The sequence below is a fragment of the Rousettus aegyptiacus genome, unplaced genomic scaffold, assembly GCF_014176215.1.
Source record: "Rousettus aegyptiacus isolate mRouAeg1 unplaced genomic scaffold, mRouAeg1.p scaffold_m13_p_13, whole genome shotgun sequence".
In the NCBI taxonomy this organism is placed as follows: Eukaryota; Metazoa; Chordata; class Mammalia; order Chiroptera; family Pteropodidae; genus Rousettus; species Rousettus aegyptiacus.
The window spans coordinates 59,714,028-59,731,536 of NW_023416288.1; the positions used below are offsets into that span (position 1 = coordinate 59,714,028).

The window sequence follows — 17,509 nt, forward strand, 5'->3', positions numbered from 1 at the left end:
TATGGTACTTAGTAAAAGCAGGCCCGCCACAAAAAAAAAAAAATGTGATTCAAATAGGTGTGAGTCAAATAGCTAACTATATATATGTTTATCTATTTTGATTGCTGAGTCTTGATAATTTAGCACATATATGCATTCCTAAAATGTAAACCAAGAGTTAAGCTGAAAGGTGACATTTTTCTTTTGTCAGACACCCTATAGTCTTTATTACAGATGTCACTATGAACAAGATACTGAAAAGATCCAATTCTTCTGCTACCCAGGAGTAGATCGTTATTAACCTCCTTCCACTGTAGAAACAGACTATCCACTCCCACTACATAACCGGTTTTAATCCATGATAGAATATCACGGTGCATCTCACCCCTAAGCTACCAGATTTCCTTAAAAGCCTCTTATGAGGGACTTATGGCAAAATTCCTCTTGAAAGTCTAAATGAATTAGAACCAATTAGAAGATTTAACCCATTTCTCCCAATAATTCCTCTCAGTACCTTTTCCAGTGTTACAGCCCATCTAATTTGGTGAAACAAAGATGAGACTTTCACCTGTCATGGAAAAGAAAATCCAAATATACTCCATCTGCTACTGAGGGCTTCTGTAGTCCTCAGACAACTTTGAATGAGATGGGGGGTGAGGGGTGGGGGGAGGGGGAGTGTGTTTTGTGTGGGGTGGGCCCTCTCCAAGAGCCACAGGCCCTGGGAAAGTTAGGGTTATTAGACAGCAAGATGTGTGTTTTTACTTTTTATTCATCTTCTAGATGCTCAGCCACATGCACCACTAGTTGAGACCTTCTCTAAATTTCATTTCTAATTCAAAAAGTAGCAGAACAGATTAAGATCAAGGCTAAAGGCTAAGCTGTGGAGCGCTTCTGCTTAACAAAGTTACTTCCATAATTACTACCCCCAAATTATTTTCTTTCTTTTCGATCAATGTAAAGGAAAAAACAGAGCCCTAATGTAAAAATTCTTTCAAAGAATTTGTGGAACATCAAGTTTACAAATCTCCTATAGTTCTCTTTCATATAGATTTCATTCTTTAAAAGGAGATTAACTATCTTCCTCTGAAGCTAAAACACCTCTCATTACTATTCCAACATAATTAAAGTACTGATTGCTTACCATTATATTTCTTGCTATTGTTCCGAGGGCAGACAATACATAAATAATAATCGCCTACCATTCCAAACACTGGAATTAGGAAGAGAACCAGCCAGGCTTTACCTGCAAAGGCTCATGAATACCAAGAAGGCAGTTGGTGATGTGCTATGTGAATTACAGAATTCAGAGAGAAAAAGGAGTGCTTTGATATCATACCAGAAGTGGCCATGAGCGCAGGCTGTTCTCTTACCAGCATGTCGGTGGCACTGAGATAGTGCTTGCTGGCCATGCACTGTTCCAGCTTCTGAGGCACTTGCTTGATATTCTCAATCTCATCCAGCAGGTTCAGTACATGCTTATGTTCAATTCCTTCAATCCACAATTTCCGAAGCTCATCCCGTTTGCAGTGCAACAGCATCTTGCATGAAAGCAGATTCTCTTTGACCTACAATAAAACAGATTCAATCCTGGGTCAGTCCAAAGTCTTGCCAGCCTAAACCCCAAATCTGGTTAGTACCCTTCACCGGTACTACTGTAAGTAACAGGTCCTCGTTCCCACTCCCACATATGCCCCTTGGTTGGTCAGCTTACAAAATTCTAATCCTGGTTCTGACACTAACTCACTTGGGTCCCTCTCCACCTCTCTGTGCCTATATTTTCTCTCCTGTGAAATGAGAAGACTACTCCTAACTTCCCTTTGAGGGAATCTAGAAAAAAATTACTTTGGATATAAAGTACTCTGAAAATATGAATCACCACAATGATGTTAATATATTCAAAAAGGAATGATTGATATGAGGGTCTGTGCTATTATTTCTTCTCATTCTTCTTTCATACTTCCTAGTCAAGCTCATAGGTCACGTGGTCCATCCTGTTAGATCAAGAACTTTAACCAAGGGACTTGCATTCATCTCGACTGACTAAAATGAAAATAAGGCTAGTTTCCAGAAAACAGTAGGCACATCCAGAGATAATCTCAAAATAAATTAGGGCATAAAGTTTTTCCATGTACTCTGATTTTTAAATATTAAGACAATCACAAGCGTTCTCATAGATTTGCATAGCTTAGTGACCAGCACAGGCACTAACAGACAGAAGGAGGCAGAAGGGAGCAGGGAGGGGTAGTCACAATGTACATGATGAGTCGATTTTCATTTTCGCCTTAATGAAAATTTTTAATTTTTACAACATGGAAAAATAAGATCAAAATAAACTGAAAAATGACCTTTCACAAATCACAGAACTACTTTCACATGCTTTTGATATTCCTTACACATATTTTGATTTCAATTAAAATTTAATATTTGTTTACAGTCTTATTTTTGTCTGAGGTAAAATGTATGCATGAAAACATCTCCAATGTACCATTTGGTGAGTTCAGAGAATGCATACACCTGTATAATTCAAACCAGCAATATACAGGTCACTTTCATCACCCTAGGAAATCTACAATGCTCCTGATAACTGAAAATTCATCTTCTACAAGATCTCATGTGGTGCACAAACTGACACTATACTTCTGGTGATTATAAAGCTAAATTTCAACATTTTTCCAACACACATGGAAAATATGAAGATAGAATGTTAAGATTAGAAGGTTTCTTGAAAAAAGCATCTATTCCTACAACTTTAGGATAATACCTAAATCATACTTTTATGAAACTCTCCAATGGAAAAAGAACCCTGAATAAGGAGATTTTTCAATCTTAAAAAAAAATTTTTTTAATTTAAAAATAATGGAACTTTATCAGCTTTTGGAGGGGTCAGAGACCACTTTGAAAGTTTGCTAAAGATAATCCTAATTACATGTACTCCTTCCTGCAATCCCACCAAAATGATAGCAAAAGAATTACTTTCAAGCATAAAACATCAAGAAAAAAGCAAATAAGAGATGGCAACAAAACTTCAGAAGCTGGCAAGACAGTGGATGGTAGGAAACCAAATTAGCAGAAGAATCTGAAAAATCTTAGCCTGGAGAGGGGTTTGGTAACACTGGAAAGGCAATACCAAGAATACCGAAGGGTTAAAACTTTCTGTGAGGAGTATTATAAGCCCTAAATCCTCATCAAACCACAAAGACAGGTAATTCCCTCCTCACCCCAACAATGGCCAAATAGAAGGTTTATGATCTGAAGAAACTGAATCAAAAAGGATCTAGACCAGACACACGGCTGAGGGGAGGGTGTGTGGCACTGGACAGAAAAAGGAAGATGAAGTCCAGGGCCTTTGGAACGGTAAGATCCTCAGCCCCCAGGGCCCCCACCCTCCTTCCACAGTTGGCTCCAGCTTGCCTTTCAGCCCCAACATGGAAACTTATGGCTTTCCCATGGCAAAAGTGACCAAATATAAAGACCCTGGACAGTGATATATGAGGTGCCACCAAGGAAACTGCTGGGCCCAATCGGCTTTGTAGTGCCTCCCTCTTACATGCAAATAGTTAAGTAAGGATCACCAGTCAAGGAAGGACTATAATATCGAAAGACAGGAATCAAAACAAACAAAAAAAGTATTGGAGGGGAGAGGGGGAACAAACTAAACAACAGAAAGAAAAAAAACACTTTACTTTTCTTAGGAAAAATAAGATATTAGATCAAAGAAACTAAAACAAGATGCATAAAAAAAAAAAGCTCAAGAATAAAAATACTCTTCAAAATTAAAAATATTATTTAAAAAAGCCACTACAAAGGCTAGAAGATATCCTTGAATAAATATCCAAAGACACGGGTAGAAAAGAGATAAAAGAAAATGAAGGGCTTGATCCAAGAGATCCAATACTTGCCAAACAGGACTTCCAGGGGAGGGAAAAGAAAATATATGAAGTGGATAAAAACACCAACAGAAGAAAATTACCCAGAAGACATGAATTTTCAGACTGAAAAAGTACACCAAGTATTGAAGACAATGGAGTGAAACAGAGACCCAAGCCAGGGCACATTATCCTGACATGTAAGAACACAAGGAATAAAGAGACAATTTCTTAAAAGCTTTCGAAGTCGGGACAGGACCCATAAAAAAGTGTGAATCAGAATGCATATCAGACATGCAAAAAAAAAAATCTTATGTGTACCATTATCTCAGCAAGCTACTGAAGAAAGTGCTCTGTCAATACAAGAGAAAAAAAGAAGAAACCCAGGATTCAGGGAAGGGGGCTAGGGGCTCCGATGCAGAAAAAAACAACAGCATTATTCAGTCACTGACTCCAAGAAAAGCAACAAAATTATACAAGCAAAAACGGTATTCTGGATGGCTTAGATGTAAATACTTACGTAGTTATAATAAAGTGAGCACTATGTATTTAACCATAAACTAGGATACAACTGTATGGAGAGGAGGAGGGAAGATGTGGAAGAATGGGAGAAAGTGGGAAAGTGACTAAATCCTCATCTTCCATAGCTGGAAGTTCATATAAGTGTCAAAAACAGGACAATTGAGAAAAATAGTATAAATATGTTACTCAGAAATACAGAAATAGAAATATCGGGGGCGGGGGGAGGGAAACACTAAAAGAGTAAAAAGTCAGTGCCTCAGAAGTGTTGGAATTGGGACTGGGGTAGGATGAGGTAGGGGAGTGCTGGGTTTGTTTGTTTTTGTTTTGTTTTGTTTTGTTTTTTTATCAGCATTTGTGGTTTTATCTGATTTTTTAAAACACTTCTCAAGGCCATTCCCAGATTCCCTTGACACTCTTGGTCTCTGGGTTAAGAACTCTAGGTATTAAGTCCATTGTATTTTAAATCTTAGTTGAAATCTTAGAATTTGATTTCTGATATTCTTCTCATATCACCTTGGTTCTATAAATCTCAGCTTTTTCCTCTGTAATGGTTACCATGGAAAGAGTTGAAATAAATTTTATGTCGTACAACACTCAACTAGGCTCTTGATGGAAAGACTGGGGAATAAACTTACCAAGTTTGGCACACTCCTTTCTGATTATTAAGGCCTTTCACACTAGGATAGACACAATGTAATCAACTCCCTTCTCACTTTTGCTTAGTATATGAACGAAAAATAAAAAGGATAGTAGCACTGGGGGAGGGGCGAGATGGCATTGGACTGTGTGAAAAATGAACATCGCCAAAATTATTCCCTAAACTGAGTTAGCTAATCAAAGCTGCAGACGTGAGAAGCTTTCAGAACTCTTAATAATAAATTTCCCTGAGGCTTTAGTTTTTTTTTGTTTTTTTTTTTTTTTTTTTTTACTTCAAAGCCACAGTTATGAGGACATGTTATTTTAAAAGTTGAGGGGCTAGGGGGATACTAGTCAGCAATAAAAAAAAAAATATGAAGAATCTCAAAAACATGCTGAGTAAAGGAAGCTGGATGCAAAAGAGTACATAGTGGATGACCTAGAATAGGCAAAAATAATCTACAGTGATCATTTCAAATAAGCAGTTGCTTCAAAAAGGATGTGAGAGTGGAAATGACTGCAGAAGCAGGAGAGAAATCTCTGGGGTGATGATAACACATTAAAGGGCATAAACATTTGCCAAAATTCATTAAACTACAGTCAAAAATATTGTATTTTATTATATGTAAATAATAGCTCAATAAATATGATTTTTTAAACAAATGGGAGAAATAGGACTATGTCTGTCAATGAATTAATAACACATAAATGTGACAAAGGTACCAAATTACACATTTATTTCTCAAATGCCTGTTCTACATTTATAAATGTGGTGACAGCATTTTCATTTCATTCTATTTATCAGGAGAATTAAAATTGAAAAATTATATTACTCTCTGCTTCTTCCTTAAATAAATCCATGAAGAGCCAAGCAGTTCAAATCATAACATCAAAACCAAAGTACAGAAATCCTTCCTCAAACACAAGTTTCCTTTGCTTCCTGAAAACTATAGTAACTTCATAATTGCTCCTGATCACCTGTTCTACGGTAACAAGAATTTCAGTTTTAATACATAAGACCTGCAAGTCACTTTAATTAGAGACTACTAGAAAAAGAGAAAATAAGGAAAACGGGGCCCAAGGGATTATTTTGACTAGATATGTAGCATCAGACAGACAGCAGACCAATATTTTTGCAACCCAACCTTGAGAAAGAGAGGGGAAGAATAGTAACCAGGCCTCTGAATAACACTGTGGCAGCATGTGCGAGAGGAGGGACAGAGGTCGGTGTGAGAGAGGCTGATGGATACAGGCACGGAGAGGGGGCGGAAACTATTAAGTCATATCAGAAACACACTGAATATGGATCAAGAATAAAGGAGGGAAATGCCTTTAAGTGTACATTTTACATACAGTAAGTACAACAAACACGCCAGCATCACTGAAATTCTAAACCAGAAGTCTGAAAAGCTCCCCATTTTTAAGAGATGGTAAATGAAAATATAAAAATTATTTTTAATTATAAAGTACAAAATACCATGGTATCGTCCTTTCATAGTAAAAATAAATGTACATATTAGTGTTCTCACTAGTATTTTCCCGATGTAAAGGTCCGTCTATTTTTTTATTTTTCAGAATCTTATAGAAAGTTTCTAGAAAGAATGAACTTTAGAAACATTGCTCACTATTCTGTTCAAAAGCTCTTTACAACTATAGGTCATTTTTAAATTACCCTCAAACTTATTTCCCAGGTTTTTGTTCCCTTACTTTTTTTAGCTACCATTCTAAGGTCTTAAATTCTCTGAGAGGCTCCACTCAACCCTTTCCAAGGGCCATCCTCAGCTTTTGAGTCGCAGAGTAATGCACTGCAGACGACTACCTAGAATTATGATATCTCGTTATTGCCCACTGTTTAGCGTGTCCATTTCGAGGCTTTTTTACCCTTTTTCATACAAGCAGCTAGGATTTTCCATCTCATATGTGAACTATAAATAACTTCCTACCAAAACCATCTTGTTCTACTGTGACTTTTTAAATATTAAGGATATTCTTCTATCTAATTCTACCTTTCAAGGCATACTTTCATATAAAAGCCACAAAATTATTTAGCCAAATGTTAATGAATGAATGTTGTATTACTCAATGATTAAGTCCTAATGACTTCATTTGGATGATCATGTATAGTTATATCTAATTACAGGCAAGAAAAATGAGTTAAGAGCTTGACCTAGCATCAACAAGGAAGCCAAAACTGGGGTTAAATGTAATGTATTTGTTCACACATCAAAACAGAGACAAGTATCTGTATTTTTCCTTCGGCCTACATGCTCCTAGGATAAGCATTAGGTGGACTTAGTATCTTTAAAGAAAAATGCTATCATCTCATCCACATACTATACCAAGGAGGAAACACTCAGATTCAAATACCAACAAACATCACTATAGGGCCCAAGTTTCCAATTTGTATCTATTCATATTTATCTATTTTGGTGCTGCTGCCGTAGTATCATTATTAGAGACACTGGCAGAACTTGTGGACTCTGAAGTTTTCTAATACAATAACATCTCATTTTTATCAATTTTGTAATGTATTTCCAATACTTGGACCACCCAGGTATTTTGCTTAGTGTCCACATTACTTGGAAAGATCAATTGGATAGATCTGCATTTTTTTTAAATCTAAAAAAATTCCAAATGAACTTGACTGATGTAAAAAAGTGTGGACCATCTTGGAAGAGAGTCAAATTTGCCGGCTCCTATTATCTATCCTCCAGGATACACATAGGTTCCATCAATATGACACAACTCCATACATGAAACTAATACCAAAATGGGAAATGTAAACAATTCTGTGATCTCCAGCTTTTAAAGGTAACAAAGCATGAACACGAACATTTTCATCTACTTTGGTTCTCACTAACATCTATTCTCAGCACGGTGGCTACAGTGGCCTTTTTAATCATAACATGTCACTCCTGGGCTCAAAACCATACCATGGTTTCACATCACACCCAAAGTTTAAATCAAAGTCCTCGCAGTGATGAAGACCCTGCCTGACCTGGCCCACTCTGCCATCCCTCACCCACCAGCTCTCCTCCCTCTCCGGCTCCTCTCCCCACTTTGCTGCAGCCCCACTGGCCTCCTTGCTGCTTCCCGACAATTCCAATCATGCTCCTGCTTCGGGCTTATATATCCGCTATTCCTCCTTCCTGAGGTGGCTTCCTAACTCTCTCTCTCCTTCACCTCCTCCAGCTATTGGCTCAGCTGTAACCTCAGTGAGGCCTTCTCCGACCAATCTATTTAGAACAGCAACTCCCTAATCTCCTTTCCTTTTATTTTCCTTTGGCACTTCTTACCATTTGTTATACCATATTTTCTTTATTAATTTATAGTCTGTCTCTCCTGACTAGAATGTAAACTCCAAGAGGACAGGAATTTTTGTTTTATTCACTTTTATGCACCAGAACCTAGAGCAATGCTCAGCACAAAAGAGACACTTAATACACAGAGACTAAACCAATGCTGTTAAAGTATCCTTTGTTTTTCTGTCTCCTCCCACGAGTGTGTAAGCGCCACGCGGAGCGGGACCGGTGTTCTCCACTGTTACAGCCTCGGCATCAAAAACAGAACCAGCCATGCAGCTAGCGCTCAACAAATTTCTGTTGAGTAAATATTCATTCTTTTGGCAGAGAGCAGAAAGAAAATTTCTACTCAGATCCACATATTCTCAACATCTTGCTTGGCTCTGAAATAATCTAGTCTAGCAATCATCCCATTTTTACCTTAAAAACACACGTACCTATATTTTGTACATAATCAAAGTGCAATTTAAAACCAAAACGACACGGAGATCAGCGAGGAAAACACCAGTGTTTCCTACATGATAAAAAATGGACTTTCACAGTATAAAATTGTCAAATTATACAATAAAAGTAAATTCGCTTTCATTTTTCCCCTTTTTTCTTCTCACATTTGTCAATTATTAAAGGCTTTTTTGAAGAGAGCTTCTGCCTTTCTCTCCCCAGTACTGAAGCTAATTCATAACGGAATTACGTGACTTTTTCTTGACAACTGATAAACACAAGTTTTCTTCTTTGGTTTTCTTTTGCTCGAAACCTCACCATACTTTAAAAATGAGATTAGTGAGAAGACTGAGGCTACTAAACAAACGTGAAATAATCAAGATGAGACACTTTTACAATACCAGCAAACACTCTTTGAGCAAAGATGCTATCGCCTCAGAGGGATAGGGAGTCAAGGCAGAAACCCTGCAGCGCTTCCCTTGAGATTAGGACAAAGTCCTTTCAGTCAAGAAAACTAATCAGAAAACACAAATACCAAAGGTCCTTCACCCTGACTGTGATTACCCGAGGCAAAGCCAGAAGGTCAGCAGCTCTACACATTCATTTTTCTGACCTCTCTTGGACTTAGTATATTGGGTCAAAATGGACTACGGGTTACTTTAAATCTAGAGGAACTGATCTATAGCTTCACAGATAAATCCATAGGATGAACTCACCACTGTAAAGGCTAAGAATTATAGTATTCCTTTCAAAAATGTCCTGTTAATTTTAAAATGTAAAGAGGTCAGCACAATGCTTCAAAAAAGATTAAGAGCTTACTGATTCTGGAACTGTACTCTTAGAGGTGAAACTGATATCAACAGGATTCTTGGAAAAATAATTTACATATCTGCTTACAAAATCCTCATATAAGGTCTAGAAGACAGGGAAGAAAACATATGAGAATGTCATAAGCACAACTATTATCGGAGAGGTCCAGTCCAGGAAATCCCTGAACCAATCAAATCACACAGGGCAGTGATTTCAAATGGTCTCTGTGGCCCTCGGCCCACAGAAGTGCTTGAGGGGCAGCCACCAATTGCTGAGGAGAGAGACCAAGCCTGAGGCTCCAGACCTGTCACATCAACGTCAAGCAAAAGGAGCGCCACTTCCTTTAATGTTTGGTATGTTGGGCGCCTCATTTTAAAAAGGGGGGGTGAAGAAGTTTACTGCTTTAAAAATGCTTGAAAACCAGCAACAAGCACTTTAGAGTCAGGGAGACCAGAGTTCAAAACCTAAGTTTGTCAAAGTAGGAATAGACATAACCATGCCTGGCAAGGAATCGGTGTTAAACCAGTGGTAGAAATTATTATTACTTGTTAAAGAGTACTAAAAGGTGTTAAAGGGGTGACCTTCAGAATATATGACCAAGAACCAAATAACTGTGATGTGACAGTATACGACATTTATTTGATCAGTTCCTCCCTTAGCCAAATATAAAAATACCCCTGATGAATGCTTATCCTTTAGGCACTAAAGACACGGTACCCAGGAACCGAGAGCTTTTCATACACCATCACAAAAGGAAAAAGGCAGGAAAAGGAGAGGGAGGAGAGAGGGAGGAAGGAGGCAGAAAGAAAGGGAGAAAGACAGAAGGAAGAAAAAGAAACAGCTTCAAAATATAAAAAGTTACAAAATAAAAATTAATACATGCTTAACACTACTAAAGAATATTAAAGAATAGTGGTATTCATAAACATTTCATTACATATTTAAATAATTTGTAAGTTAGACGTTCTCCACAAAAATTACATACTCACTGCAGAGAGAGCACAACTAACTTCAAATTAGGTGGCATACTCAGAGGTAAAACTTCCAAAAGATTTTCAACCACTACAGCAATACACAGACACAAAGCGTGATATGAGCACATGAAATACATTCGATACACTGATGGGAGCCTCTCATAGTAAGGGCTCCAGAGCCTCTGAACAGCTCTCCTCTTTGGTTTGGATTCTTTTCAGTGTCCCTCAAGTTGTGCCATCTGTGTCATTTCACCCTGCAGTGAGAATTAATGGCAGAAGCCAAGGATAGACAAAAGGAAAAAGCAAGCCCAGGATGCCCTCTGTGACCCTCTCCGGCCAGGCTTTTTCAGCATATACACTTCCACCTGCATAACTCCTGAAAGCGTCCTTAGGAATCACTTGTGAAGGCCATTAGCCAATACCCAGACACCCAGCTCCAAGCCACAACACCTGGACAAAGAGGAAGGTGCTGCAATCACCAGACAAGAGGAAAGGAAGCTCACCTGCTTTATCTTATTTCGGGAGTTGGTGATGCGCTCTGTGATGCTCTGGTACGTGCGAATGGCTGTTGTCAATTCTGTATAGTGCTGCACAATCAATTCATCCAGGTCACGGTCACATTTCTCATAGGCTTCTTCAAGACGGCCCTTTTCATTTTCTCTGTCTTCCACATCATCGCTAGTAGATAAAGTCCTAGTGAAGACAGAATGCATAAAGCTGAGCCAAACTTAAAAGCAAAAAAGATGAATTAGTCAATACGTTCACCCCACCGACTAGAAAATGAAACAAGTTACTAACAGAAAATATGAAACCACCTTCATAGAAAATTCCAATAGACCACCTAAATGGATTTGTTGGTGCCTATCCAAGGCAGCTTTCCCTTTACTTATTCCCTGGCATACCAATTTTAATCAGATAAAGAGGCAGTATAAACTCTGCAAGAGTCCAGACAGGTCCTGATTTGTTTGAATGAATCCTAGTCCTTCCTGGTAATTCTATCCTCCTTACTAATGACAAGTCTGGCCAGAGACCTAAGGGCTTCTGGGAATAGTCTGCTTTCAGGAAGATTAACAAGAAGCAGATCCTTTTCCCCAACACTGAATATTGTTAAGATGCTGAGATACTCAAATACTTCAGCCACCTTACAATCATAGAAGGGAAAACCAAAGAAATGCCAAGTGACTGCAATGATGTCATTGGCATGTCACCACCAAAGCAGCCAACCCTGCAGCTGCCTTGTTAGGCGAAATAAGTATCCATTGTTTAAGTCGCTTTCAGTTGGTCTTCTTTTATATATGGCTGAAAGTGTACTAACTGATAAAATTACTCACACGCTGAGGGGCTACCTTCCAAATAGCTCATTCATTTAAATAACCTCAATTTGGTACAGAGTCTCCAGCGGCCTGGAAATAAGGTCATATTAATTCTAAAACCTGTTACAACAGCAATAACGTGAGCTATACAACAAGGCAGTCCCTACATTTACTATTCTTCCAGCAGCACTAACAAGATTGATATGAATCAAAAATAATCAGAATGAGATACTTATTAAAAACCTTTCAATAACTTAGTTTGATACATGGGCCATAGATCTGTTTCCTCTATTATTATTCTTGGATAATTTTTTTTTAATTTAGTGTTATAATCATAACAAAGAAACCTTTTTCTCTTATCTGTTGGCTGCAGTAATTTAGTTTCATTAAATTCCCTCAGATTTGTCAGTTTATACATTCAACACAATTTATTTCATTTATCTTTTTTTAATTTAGGGAGGGGGTATTTTAGGCTTTCAATGATTGATGCAATCAATTAAAAGTCCATCATTAGAACTGCTTTCAGAGATGGTCTGTCAGTGAATCAATCACATATCCACTCGTAGGTATTTGCAAGCAAAATACTGTACAACGCACTTCTCCAAACTGTCATTTAGAGCAAAAGATCTTAATTCATGAGCCACATAATATAAAAAACTTCTTTTTCAATTAAGAGAGAGATTCGGCAGGCCAGTCTTGACTTCAATCTAACCTCCGAACAGAACTTTGTAAATGTGTTATAGATGCCAAGAGATCAGATCTAGCATGAGTCAGGAGAGGGTGGCAATGAAGGAAAAAGTAAAACCTCTAAGGAGTATGGGGTACTCAGGAAAGCAACACACTGGGAACTCCCAGACTTGAAGGAAGGCCTTTACTATGGCAAACTCTGTCTTCCTCCATCAATTGGTGATGCTGCACCAAATTACCTCCAAGGTTACTTTCAGATAGAGATAGTGTTGGACTAATACAGTAAATCACAGTGGAGAATTATGGGAGATTTGGTTTCAAAGACAGAGCCACTAATATTACTTGCGATACTGGGTACACAGAGTAACTAAGCATGTCTTTCTGTTGTTTCTATGATACATAACTTTGCTCTTTAAATCTGAAACCTTCCCAGCTGTTAATCTAAAATAAAGCACAATCAGAAAATGCCTGCAATTTATCAACTGTCCCAAAGGGAAGAGTTTCTAGATATTTAACTCTATTATCTTCCCTTGTAACGGCAAATGGCCACAGAATTTTCAAAGCTACGATGAATCAGTTTGCCATCTTTATAATGCTTTGCATGAGTTCCTCTCCACCACCATTTGTGGAAGGGAACATTTGGCAAACGTTTCACGTTGTACGTTAAGTAGAATTACCGTTAAGGAAAATGTCAGGCTCAGAGAGGACGCCTTCCCGGGCACCGGCTGTCACTGCAACACGTCACCGCAGCATTAGGAGTGATTTAGGAAACGGAAAGGGTTACTAAAATAAAGACTGAAGAGTAACCTGGGTCTATGGGGGGTTTTAGCGATTTTCATTTTTAGAGAAAATATTTATACAAGGAAAATAGCTTGGGCCAGGTTTGCCCTACATTTGAAATTCATCCTCTTGGTGTAAACTGGGCTGAATGACATTTTGCCTTTAGTGGGGGGGGGAGGGGGAACCTTAAATTAGAGAACTCTGAGTCTACAAATCATTAAAGTTTTCTTTTTTTAATTAGAGAAAAGGCAGCAAGGATAAAAATAATAATAGCTGCTTAATATTTAGAGAGGCTTACTAGCTGCTAGGAACCAGCTGTGCTGCCTACTTTATAGAATGTATGTTTAATGCTCATAACAGCCCTTTTGAGTTGGTCTTATTATTAGCCTCCCTTCCCTTTTTGACAGACCCAGCTGCTGAGATCTGAACAGGTTAATCTGCTCCACCTCACACAATGAGAGTAAGGGATAGTACAGAGATTCAAAACCCAAATTGGTCTGTTTTCAGATTATGCTCTCTAACTGCTAGAGTCCTGGGCTCTGGAGTCAAACTGCCTGGGCTAGAATCTTGGCTCCACCGTTTACTGCCCCTGTGACCTTGCTAATGGTATCTCATTTTGCTTATTTATAAAATGGAGATAGTAAGTACTCCTTCCTTACAGGATTGTTGGTGAGAATTAAATGAGACCAAACAAGGCCTGGCATATCATCAGTACTCAGTAAATGTCGGCTATTGTTGCTAGCTATCATAGTTACAGTAGGATAGCAGTAGTCCTAGTGGGAGAAGGAGAAGCAGCAAAAACGGTAACATTTTTCTACAATGTAATGGAAAGGACACCCTTTGGAGACAAGTTTGAATTTCATCTCCAATAATACATCGTTTGGCACTGGGCATGAGATTTGACCTGATTCTCACTTCACTCCTTCATGTCAAGAACTGTGAAGAGGCTATGATTTTTATACAATCTACAAGCTAACAAGTCAGCCTATCGCAGTTTTATGGATGCTGATAAAAGACACAAAACTCCTGGGTCAGAGGCTAAGAACTTCATTATTCACAGCACAGCAAGTAGCATAAGCACCAGCTTATTTGCTCAGTCCCCCTTACCCCCAAGCCTCATGAGGGTTAAACGGATGGGCCCAGATGGATACCTACACACACTGTGAGTTACTGGAGAGGAACTCTGAGCTTAGAAAACTGAATCTTTTATATTGGACAGTAAACACGGCTGCCCTTGCTCTGAAGGGAGAGATTATCTCTGTCCTCCAGGGCTGTTTGCTAAACAAACATCCTTGACAAGATAGTCTAAAACAAAGGGCACTTGGTGCTTTGCTCAAAAGAACTCCCAAAACACAACACTCCCAAGAAAAACTGTCTCCCAACACTAATGAAACCTAATTCATTGGGTTCCTCCAAGGATGGGATGGTGTCAAGTAAATGAAGATTCATTCCCAACCTGTTCTTTTCTCCAAAATGAGACCAGAAATACAATGGCTCACATAAATATTTGCAAAATGAATGGATAATAGACCATAAAGCAGACTAATTCCAGAGAGAAAGTTCCCAGGCAAGCTGCCAACACCCAGCAAATTTTGTTGTGAGATTATCTTACTTTAAGCCAGTCACTTGATGTGAACTGATAACAATGTAGAACACCCCATCATCTAGCTTACCTCACTAGCCAGGGCAGGAACTTCTCAGCTTCCTAAGCCTCTGTGCAATGGAAAGTTCACTAGCTCGCAAGCAATTCACTGCAATTTTGAACAGCCCTACTTATTACAAAGCCTTTCATTAAAATAAAATAAAATCAACCTCTTGATAATTGATACCTATTGATCCTAGTTCCCACCTATTTCAGTAACACAAAATAAGCCTATTCTCTCATAAAATTTCTCTTAAAATGATAAAGGGCTGTCAGCCCTTCTTTCTTCGCCCAGTGAAATGCCTTCAGTTTCTTCCGCCATTTCTTCCACAACCATCATGTGCTTTTTCCTCCAAGGTCTCTTCAAAAACAGCTAAGACTCACACAGAACTTACTCCATGCCTGGCATTAATCTAAGTGGTTTACATATAATTATTTATTCCTGAGAACCATCCTGTGAGGTAAGTGCCATTATGACTCCTCCTTTTACTGATACTGATAAAGACACCTGAGTTTTTTCCAGTCACAGAGCTTTCAAAGAGCAGAGTCAGGCCTCAATCCTAGGCAGTCTGGTTCTAAAAAGCTTCCCTATCTCACCTCTCAACATGTGGTACTCAGAACTGAACACAACATACTTCTAATATGGCGTGACCAGTCCAAACGGGAAGCAGTTTTATAACCCATAATAGACACTAGCCTAAAGCTCCATTGCCTCGTTTTATTTAGTCCAAAAATGATCCAAGACCCTTTGGACACTAAGTGCTAACAAGTCAGCTCTCACTCATCTTCTACTTGGGAAACTTTAAAGTTAAATGCAGAAATGTACATGCACCCCTGTGTGCTACATTTTGGGAAGGAAAGGTAAAAGTGAAGCAGAGGATATGTGTCAAGCGTCTATTATATGCCAGGCAACGTAGTTAGTGGTTATTGTGCAGACATAACCTAAGGTAATCTTCAAAATAGTCTAGTGAGGTAGTATCACCCCGCCCCTCTTTCTACAGATAAGGAATCAAAGGAACAGAGAGGTAAAGTAACTTGCACTCATACACAGCTATTATTGGAACTGGAATTAAAACCAAGTATACTCAACTCCAAAGCCCACGCCCTTTCTACTTTAAATGTTATGAAATCCCTACTTTCCCTGCCCTCAAGCTCCAGAACGGCAGGACTACACCCTAATCAAGCCACAGGTCACATGTAAAAAGTGTGGATAGCTTGAAATGTAAAAAGAGCACAAGCAGCTTTTTTAGTAGTTAACGTCTTGAATCTGGACAAGATTTAAAAAGTACGAGCAAAGGACAATTTGAAGTTGCCATCCCAAGATGCATTCAAGATACTGAATCATTTATATTTTTTCCATTCCTATCTCAAAACCATTATGATTCACAAACTATTACCAAGTTCATGGAGGATCAGAAAACCGTAAACTAGGTTCCAGTTAAGTCGGACACAAAGACATTTCTGGATCACTAAGTATTTGGGGCTAAGACAGCTCTGGCATCATGCATGATGCATTACATCTCTAACCATGACTAATTAACCCACAGGAAGGAATTTATTCACCTCATGAGCTAAAAGAACCATGGTACACATATTAAGCTATTAACAGCACCAAGTAGGAACACAAATGTTATATGGGTCTAGTGAATTCACAGCCTTTCGCTCCAAGGAAGCCCTATAAACAATCATAAAAACCCAGAGTAAATAACTGCAGAGCTAAAAAAACGGAATTTGTCAGTTTTCCTTTTTTATATCAGTTTCGATATTTCAGGGTAGCCAGTCAAGTGTTTTAAAAGGAAAATAACTAGTCACTATCACTGGCTCCTTCTACAGAGTAATTTTGCTTTCACTTCAGACTTAATAGAGTAATGGAGTCCAGACAGGAGAAAGTACACAAAAGTAGATAGCACTCTTCCAAAAGACAAAAGGAAGATCAAATAAAAGAAAAAAGTACACCTATGAAAATAAGGTTAGTCACCCAAAGTAACCCATCATTCAAGAGGGACAGTAACTTTCAAAAACAGAAGAAGGGAATGCAAAAGGAAAGAGGACAAATCTGGAATGCTACCAACAGAAATACACCAGAAAATTTTCTTTCTGCTCTCATCAAATGTATCAAACGTGAGGTATTTGCAACTTCCAAGCTCTCTAACCTTGGACAAGTCACTTAACTTCTCTGGGTCTGTTTCTTTCCTTGTCAAACAGACAAGGTAATAAGAGTACCTGCCTCACCGGATGGTGGTGAGGACTGGAGAAGTGTGTGCATGTGCTCTGTAAAATATCGAGTGCAATGGAAATGTGGGCTTGTGCACCAGTAAGAACAAAATAAATCATCTGAGAATCATAACAGTGTCACCCCCAAATTTCCCAAAGCCTCCCCCGTTGGAAAGTGCCTAAGGATATTTATTTATGAACTGAGTTCAGACCTTTTCTCTGTATTCTTATGGTGCCAGGTACATTTAAGTGCTTACGAAAAGCTAAATAATGAGCGAGGTACAGCAAGATGCAAGATCTGAAGAAGTCATGGAAGGTTGTTTCCTGACTTAAACAATTGCAA

At 38.5% G+C, this 17,509-nt stretch overlaps 1 protein-coding gene across 2 annotated transcripts in view; it reads right to left on the bottom strand.

Annotated features, from left to right (window-relative positions):
- The window catches only part of EXOC4 (exocyst complex component 4), a 632,532-nt gene that overhangs the window by 601,093 nt on the left and 13,930 nt on the right, over window positions 1-17,509 (bottom strand). For both annotated transcript variants that reach the window (XM_016148762.2, XM_016148763.2), the window contains exons 2-3: window positions 11,034-11,223; window positions 1,350-1,544 (exon numbers count right to left, since the gene is read on the bottom strand). In XM_016148762.2, coding sequence (XP_016004248.1) covers window positions 1,350-1,544; window positions 11,034-11,223 — 385 coding nt within the window. The remainder of the gene's footprint in view (window positions 1-1,349; window positions 1,545-11,033; window positions 11,224-17,509) is intronic.